The sequence below is a fragment of the Mya arenaria genome, chromosome 13, assembly GCF_026914265.1.
Source record: "Mya arenaria isolate MELC-2E11 chromosome 13, ASM2691426v1".
NCBI lineage: Eukaryota > Metazoa > Mollusca > Bivalvia > Myida > Myidae > Mya > Mya arenaria.
Window position 1 is genome coordinate 26,866,306 of NC_069134.1, and position 9,145 is coordinate 26,875,450.

Genomic DNA, 9,145 nt, shown 5'->3' on the forward strand with positions numbered 1-9,145 from the left:
TCCTTAGACGTCGCACCGTATTTCTTTTTTCTTCCTCTACCCTCATCATCTTCAAGGCTCTCTCTGCCGTCAAGGAAACGCCGGTGCCATTCGAAAACCAAAATGCGACTGACACTGTTCTTAACACTTTTCGTCTGTATCATCGTTTTGAATGATACTTGTTTATGTTCGCATATAACGTTCAGATGACGTTAAACTTGCATATGACGTCACAAATATTTCAAATGACGTTTTACCGTTTTTTTAATATTATCTGAGCTATATATTTTGGAGGTTATTACAGTTCCATTACACATATGTTAATTGCACAGTGTACTGTGACAGGTGCGCGTTACCATGAGAAAAGGGCAATACAAACACATTCTGCAATAACATGAAACGATAGAAAATCCTTAGCGGGTTAAAACGATATATATACTGTTACACTTAACAACTCTATATTGTTATGAGTACACCAGTTCTGTTTATTTTGGATCATCACTCGTATTCTATTGTGAGTCATATTATATGACTGAACTGAACATTGATACCCCCAAAAATCAAAACCATCAACCTATGCATTTTTAATCTAATTCTTTGAAATTGAAATTATATTTATAACAGTACTATTGAAGACTTTGACTGACCCAGTGACGTACATTCGGATGTTTTAAAGCTGCACTTTCACAGATACATGAAGACCATTTTAACAACTTTTTTATTTATATTTTTTTTTGGAATGAGCCCATTTTTGCATAAATGCCTGGAAACATAAGTGATACAAGACTGCTGACAAAATTATTATTTTGCATTATTTCTTATTTTTGTTTGAAATTTGATATTTTCGCTTTACTAACGCTTTTTGTAAAACGCGAAAGTACGATGATGAAAACACGACAGTACGATGATGAAAACGCGAAGTCACGATATTACGATGGTGAAACCGCGATAGTTTATCGCATTATCATCATCGTACTGTCGTATTATCGCGTTTCGTTATCATACTGTCGTGTTTTCATCATCGTACTTTTGCGTTTTAACCATCGTAGTTTCGTGATTTCGCGTTTTCATCATCGTACTGTCGAGTATCGCGTTTCAGATCAACACATTCATAGGCGATGGCCCTTACTGCATTCCGTAGTTATTAACTCAGAGCTTGTAGTTAAGTGATGACAGGACGTTATAAAGCTATATTTTGTCAGACAAAATGTTTGGCACTGTTAACTCAGAATTGGTGAATTATTAAAACTTTGTTTAAGGAAAGGAGTTTCAAATATTCGAGATTGTAAGTTCAAACATTTGTTTATTTTATCAAAGATTCTTAAACTTTTCTGACATGGATATGAGTATTCTGTGTGCATCACAGGTGATCGTCACATAGCTTGGTCACTAAAATATGGCCCTTTGGTCTTTGATATTGTTTAAAAATTAACAAAAAAATAATTAAAATTGATAAAATGACATTTCAATAAATTTCTAAGAGTATAACTTGAAAAAGTTTCATTATGTATATATAAATATATATATACAACATGTCTTATGGGACTACCCCGATCCCGGCCCCCCCCCCCCCCCCCGCCCCACTCTTCCAACATCTTAAACCAAACCATTCTTTCGGTTTTTAGGGAGTGATGCATGTCAAAAGGTGCGCCTTTAAACAGTGTCATAGTTTATTTATAGACTTCTGGGGTTTTCCATGTACATTCCCACTAATAAAGATAAAATCAAAGCGAGGAATGTTTTTTTATGTAATATATAATTCTTGTCGTCGGTGACGGCTGCGTCAGCAACACAATAATAAAGGTATTTTTTTATCAATTGATGATATGATTTGATGAGCTTTATGTCTTGTCCAGAAATCACTTAAAGTGTTTTTTTATTCGATTATGAGGAAGCCGCTACAGCAAATTTTACACATCCATATTATCAATTGTACGTGAAAAAAAGTACGAGTACGTAAAAATGGAACTTTTCTATTAATATGCGTATTGGGTGTAAAGTAAATTGCTAATAAACGTTTTATTATTATGGATCACGTATTTATTTTTCCATCTCACGCAGACAAAAACAAGATTAAAACTATTACTTAAAATAAATCAGTCATATACATGCAATATTTCATCAGACAGTTTGAAAGCGAAAGTGAAAATTAATAGGTTATTCTAAGATTTGTTTTATATTACTTGTAGAAACATAATTCGTTTCATGAAAGAATTATAACCATTGTTTCTTATTTAAAGATGGAGAACCCGCCCGACTTTTACCGGATCATGTCTCTCCGTCTGTCCAGGGCGTTAAGCGACATTGGCGTCAACAGGTGGATGGTGAGGAGAAGAAGGGGAACTTTCCTCATGATAGAGGCGAGCAGCACGATCGAGAATAAACTACACGGACTTGATGGTACTAGTTTCATTTTCGGGAGTCAGTCAGAGGGAACAACTACACCGGGACTAAACTCCGATATTGACCAATTAATCTGCTTAAACGACACCAACATCATGTCATCCTGGTCTGAATGGGAAGCCGGGAAGAAAAACATGCTGATGGTGAAGGAGGACACGTGCTCTCCACAACATTATCTTCTACAGGAGATTAGACGTGACTCACCTGAACCAGTCATTAATTCAAGTGATGTACTCCATGTAGTTGACAGTAAGGGCCGTGTACTATATGTAAACACATTATTTGGAACTTTAATACAACTGAAATCAATAAAAGAGAATTTACTTTACTACTCCAGTGGCCCCTCGCATAGCCCTTTTAAAATGTTTGACTTTGTGTTCGCGTATTGGTGCAGGTCATTTCCGCTAGAATGCCACGCGTGGTTTGAACGACCGAGGCCCGGCCACTGGCCGACACCGGAAATGCTGAGAGACGTAAGAGATTGTGGGTGTTTTCTTGTTCCTGATGGATACTTTGACAGCTATTACAGACATGTTGAATGGAGAATTTCTCCTAGTCTTATTGAGAGAACACTGATGGTTAGCATGAAAACAGTACAGCTTAAATGTTATGTGGTTCTGAAGATTCTAAAATCACACGTCATCAACCCCCATTTAGATAATGAAGGAAAACTGACAAGTTTTCACTGCAAAACTGCCCTGCTTTTCGCCGCGGAAAGGTTGCCGTCCGAAATGTGGAGAGAAAATCGCTTGATGGAATGTATTGTGTATTGTTTGAAATTGTTGCTTGGTTGGACGAAAACCGGTATGTGCCCTCACTACATTGTAGCAGGCGTGAATCTTTTTCATGGAAAATTTACAAGTCGGCAGTTACAAAATCTTTCTAAGATCATTTCAAATATCATTGACACTCACTTAGTAGTACTCGCGTACATACAAGCAGACGATTTAGGCAACCGGATGTTCAGCACAAATATCAGAACTGTTCGCTACAGTGAAGGGTTACACATATCGACAAAACATAGTTTATGTAGGTGGCTAAGTGTACATGCTCACTTCAGTATTAATATAGATTTCCGGTTAATTCTGTCTAAGACGTCTGATTTCATGCCTAAAGATATGATTTCATATCTCGACCTATATCTTAAAACAGTACGTACATATGTTCATGTGCTGCTGTTTCCATTAAGAGTACAATATTTTGACTATGTTTTTAGACAAGTGTTGAGCGTTTTTGCATCCACTGCTGCATCATGTTGCATACGGAATGGTAGTGTTGTTCCTAGAAATATACTGTGTCTGTTCGAAAGTTCCTTAGATACGGATGTGGCGTCATCAAGATTGAAGTTGGCTTCTTTTCTCGTCTGTCATAATGAGCTTGAAAGAGCAGCGGACGTTCTGAATGATGTTGAACGTAGATATGACGACAACGTACAAGCTGTATGTACATGTGGAAATATGAATCCTTTCAATACAGAACATTACAAACCACTGTGCACTACCAGTGTTGTTAATAACGATGACGTGTTATTAACAAACAAAACGGCATTATGTGTTCGCTACTCGAGACAGGAGGCGTTCTGTGCACCACCGATATTACACTACGAGATGGTAAGGGGATTAGGCGAGGATATCAATCATAGGAAAGTTAATGAGCGTGATTGGATGAACTGGGCCGTTGTGGACTCACTGCCTTACCTCTACTACCTGCAGTACCTGACTTTCCGTGATCTTGGCCAGCGAGGAAGACAACGTCAGGCTGTATTGAACTTATTTAACTGCTATCGTGACGCCAGCTGTCGTTCCCATCTCTACCACCGTGAGACGTATTTTAACCTGGTTGGGCACTGCAGGGAGATGGAGGGCCTTCCGGAGTTGGCGTTACTACAGTACAGGAGATCCGTCGAAGGGATGCCCAGGAACAACGCGGCGCACTGGCATATTTACAGACTAAATCATGGCTACGAGATTTAGATTTAAACTTGAGAAAGCATGTTTTAATATGTTTCATTACTATATATGCCAATGAGTTTATATTAATGAAAATAAATCATGTTTTCATTTAATGGATAAGGTTTTGTATGATTATTAAAAATTGTATTTTTATTATTATTATTATTTTTATTATTATTCTTTTAATTGTTATCATTATTATTATTATTATTATTATTATTATTATTATTATTATTATTATTATTATTATTATTATTGTTATTATTATCATATTAGTTTGGCTTTGTCCTAATTTTCATAATGATAAGTATGTTTGACCAAAGTAACACTGACCTGTGTCCCTTTTTCTTTGACACTTAAAGATAAATTTATTTATAGCCTTCTTTTCTTTTCTTAATTTTTGTTCGCAAATCATGCACACTTGATAGCAACCATGGCGGTGATACGCTTAAGCTATTTCCACGCCAACAAAATTAGGGATTATTTGATCCATGTGTTGCCAGGAAAAATGCTCGTTCCATCTGCTATTAGTTAACAGTTGAAACAGAGGCAATTTCTTTTGATAAAATAGGGATCGAATTTAAAAGAAGCTGCAAATAGACACAATCAAAGTCCCGAAGTTTTGTATTTTGAATCTTTTAAAACAACAACTGCTCACTTCATAGTATATATTTGTATTTTTTATCTTGAATATGCCTTAGATAGGACATGACTGGAGTATATAAAAGTGTACACTTTTAACGCTACCGTTAAAGCTGCACTCTCACAGATTGACAGATTTCACATTTTTTCAATTTTATCTCAGAATCAGCTGATTTGGGATCAGTGCTTTAAATTCAGTCATATAAGACAACTTACAACAGAATAAATCTCAATTGTTTGAAAAAATGCCGAAAATTACATTTTTCTTAAAGCGTTTGAAACGCTTTAAGCCATTAAACATCAATTTTCGAACGTATCTATTTAAAACTGCCATCTCACATCTTATCACCAGTCTTATGTCATTGCTTTCCAGACATTTACGCAAAATTTGGCTTATTCCAAGACAACAATTTAAAAAGTTGTCAAAACGGTCCATCTGTGAGAGTGCAGCTTTAAGACATTGAAAATGTATATAGAAACTATGGCGGTTTGGTCCACAATATTGAATAAATAAAACGACAATAGCCCTATAATTTTGTTTAGCTTATTTGGAAGTTCAAATTTAACTAGTGTTTCATACCTGGAAGTTATCTAATTGATGAAAACACGATATCAGGGGCGTACCTGGACGCTTTTTAAAAGTACGCCAATTATAAGCAGCGTAGTTGCGACAAGAGCAAAAACGCTGCGAGTGCGGGGTAGGTGCGGGAGGGGGCATTTAAAGACAAAAGGGAACTTTCATGCTATATTTCAGTGCTAAAATGAAATTTTGTCTGTTATTTACGTACAACTTTCATGTTTATTAAACCTTCTATCAAACTAACACAATTAATTAAAATGGAATGAAATTTAGATCGAAGGCTCACACAATGCTCTTGTGAACCGAAATGTTCGTGACAATTTTCGCCGTTCCAAAGAAAACAGACTACATTATTCAAAATCGATAATGCGCACATAGTGATGTTTAATATCGTCAATAGCAGTTTAAATATTATAACATCAGAGCCAGATCGCGATCTTTTGTTCGATTTATTAACTTTACTAGTTGTTCATATAGAGTCGAACCTCGTTGGCTCGAACTCGCTTGGCTCGAATTCCTGGAAGGCTCGAACTTTGGGTAAAGGACCGATTTCTTGATATAAGTAAAAGGTAAAAAATCCCGCTTGGCTCGAATTTTTCGAAGCTCGAGGTATTTTCACTGGTCCGTGGGAGTTCGAGCCAACGGGATTCGACTGTACGTACATGATATTTAAAACATCGGCTATGGTAACTGTTCAAAAGATTAATTAAACATAATTAGAAAATTAAACAATTAGGCGTTTTACACGTCTTCCCTCATGTCTGTCTTGTTTTCCATGACTTTTGACATTTATCGCGTTTTATGAGATTTGGAACTGACAGTAAATCTCTGGCTCGAGCATTTGACCTCGACCTTGAACTGTGAGATTGACCTTTTGCAGGGCGGTTAGAGCGTGATTTCCGCATATCGCGTAAATGTTATGCACCAGTCAATTGTAACCACGCCCTCCCTCCCCCAGGTCCGGGGGTATATCGGGGATAGCCGGGGAAATGGCCGTGTTTTTAACTTTGAGGTGGCCCCGCAGTGCCGGGTGAATGCGGTGGTTTTGTCTTCGCATTAAATATAGCGGGAAATGGACCTTACCTATGGTCTTTGGGGTGCGGGGGAATTTGGCGGGGATTTAACTATCTGTTCGTCGGGGGGGGGGGGGGGGGGCGTGGTTACAATTGACTGGTGCATTATGAACACGTTTCTCATGAAAATCATTCGGTTGGTGTAAAATTTAAAGAGCATACGGGAAATTACAGGCAAAATCTATGGCTGGAATATTTGACCTGAAACTGTGACCGTTCATTTGAACAACTTTCAAGGTGTTTAGAAGATATTGAATTAAAATGAAATCTATTGCTCGGACATTTGGAGCTGAGCTGGGGTTAAGCACGTCGTCTCAAAGTAGTGAATAATTAACCCTCAGGTGTTAAAAATATTGAGCGGACAAGATATATATGACTCTGTCATTTGACAATTAAATGTGACTTTTACTTGAAGTAGTGAATTATTGACCCGAAATTCATGAACATTCTTCCAGAGGTTTTAAACCGTTGAGGTATAAACGGGGCGAACTTAAAATGGTTCGAACATTTAAATCTGATTATATTAGTCGTTGAGAAACTCATCAGTATTAACCTTTGATCAGTAATGGGGTCATTTTTAACGGCTAGTAATTTTTAAATGTCAGGGATCGAATGTCCGTGGAGAGAGACAACTAAGTGTGTCAGAAAATAACCAGGGACTTCCGCAATCTCACTGGCTAGCTTCTTTATACGCAAAGCCGGGTCGAAACTCCAGCCTACAACTTCCTAGACCGGTTAAATAAAAAAATATCAATGCATTGAAATCCACCGATCTTGTATTGACAGAATGCATCCCGGATTTAGAGACATCACTGGTACATTTTTCGTGTAGTATTAATGCGATCTCTGGTTAAGACCATCAATATTCCTTGTTTGTTGAGCGGTAAGGGGGGTGTGAAAAAACAAATATAGCGCGTTATCAACCAATGATTCGCAATTATTTCATATTTAAAAAAAGCAAATTCAGAAATACGTATGCTTCTAAATAACTCCTTTAAACATATTTCAAATTATATACAAAACCAATTCTTTACATTGGCAAACAAATAATGTTCAATCTCTCTGCACGCCTGTGTGTTTGTGTTCCTAAACTATCCTTCAGAAAATCATTATAAATGTGGACATCAGGGGCCGGCACAGGATTCGGCGTTAGAGGGGGCGTAACTAAGGGGCGTACCTTTTGACTTGCGCCCCTCCCTCAGAAACGCTATTTATTTGGTGTGAAGTAGTGGCAGGGGGGATTGGGGGTCCTCCCCCATGAATATTTTAACAATTTCTAGTCCAAATTAGTGCATTTGGTCGTATGGTATTACTTTTCTTCTCCTATATTGAAATAAAAAGTAAACTTTGAAGATTTTAGAGGGGGGGGGGGGGGCGGGGCGCCGGTCCCCCCCCCACCGAATCCGCTAGTGGACATTGAGTCTAAATTGTCTTGTTTTACAGATCAAACTAGATATCTTTATCCTGTCCTCCAGTTTCACTTCATCTTTGTTATTTGTCTTTGTTTCGTTTGTTTTACCTTAAAGCGTCTGGTATTCTTATACATGAAACAATCCTATTTACTTTGTAAGACACCAATTCATGAGTATGCGAGCTATTTAAGTTGAACAAAAGCTTGAGATAATTTAACAATTGTTCGAAAAAATACACGGAATATAATACACAATAGCAGCATTTCGGGTCATGGGAATACCATGATTATCCAATTAAACAAAGAAAACTCGTGCAAACTGCATTGCCTTTTATATATTAAGATAAAGCAGAAAACACAATAGCGCATTACTAAATGCATAGACACTACATCACGTGGTATTCAATATGACTTTAGTTTATTGGACTAAATCGTTAAAACGTTCACCAGCTATCAACACTGATTTTAAGTATAAAATTTTCAAAGGTCAATTATTAATTATTGAACATGCTTCATTTCGACTTGAAGCTGTATAGTAACGCATTTGGAAATCTAATGAATTCAATCAAACTTGACCAAATTATGAAATAAAAAGAACAGAAACAGGTTTAGTTGCCAACATTTAATGAAAAATCTGTCAAGGGGTCATGGTTTTTGTCTAACGGACACCTAACAAGGGACACAAACACCTTTCAAAAGACCACAGACAGACCAGACAGATCATATGCATCTACATATTCGTATGTGTTCATGTTAAAGTTCTCGTATTTGAACGGTCAGTGAAATGCGAGTTCTAGTGGCCAGCGGGAATCTTGCCCAAGGGCCCGTGCCCCCAAAGTTGGACGGCAAATGAACCCTAAAACATATAATTCCAACCTTAAATTGATACTGTAACACGTATAACGCTGATATACATCGTATATTTATAAAAGGAAATCATAAGTATGTCCACTTTATAAGAAAAAAAGTATTCTTGAATAAAGGGTTAAAATACATGAACGATTTTAAACATGTCCATCAACGTATTTGTATAAGAGTTTTCGCCTTTGAACGGTCAGCTGAAAACGAGGTGCATGGCGGATCGAGCGGGAGGTGAACACAAGCC

The 9,145-nt window shown here is 37.2% G+C and overlaps 1 protein-coding gene across 2 annotated transcripts; it reads left to right on the forward strand.

Annotated features, from left to right (window-relative positions):
* Positions 1 to 1,161: 1,161 nt before the first annotated feature.
* On the forward strand, positions 1,162 to 5,509 carry LOC128213949 (uncharacterized). 2 transcript variants are annotated; one of them, XM_052920070.1, is made up of 2 exons: positions 1,162 to 1,264; positions 2,220 to 5,509. In XM_052920070.1, exon 2 carries the CDS (start codon positions 2,220 to 2,222, stop codon positions 4,353 to 4,355), a length of 2,136 nt encoding a protein of 711 aa, XP_052776030.1. In that variant the 5' UTR covers positions 1,162 to 1,264; the 3' UTR covers positions 4,356 to 5,509. The 2 variants fall into 2 exon arrangements, with proteins under 2 accessions (XP_052776030.1, XP_052776031.1); XM_052920071.1 differs by lacking the exon at positions 1,162 to 1,264 and adding an exon at positions 1,669 to 1,782.
* The last annotated feature ends 3,636 nt before the right edge of the window (positions 5,510 to 9,145 follow it).

What these genes read in the sequence shown, in the direction of transcription:
- LOC128213949 (XM_052920070.1), top strand. Translation starts at nt 2,220, where the DNA reads ATGGAGAACCCGCCCGACTTTTACCGGATCATGTCTCTCCGTCTGTCC.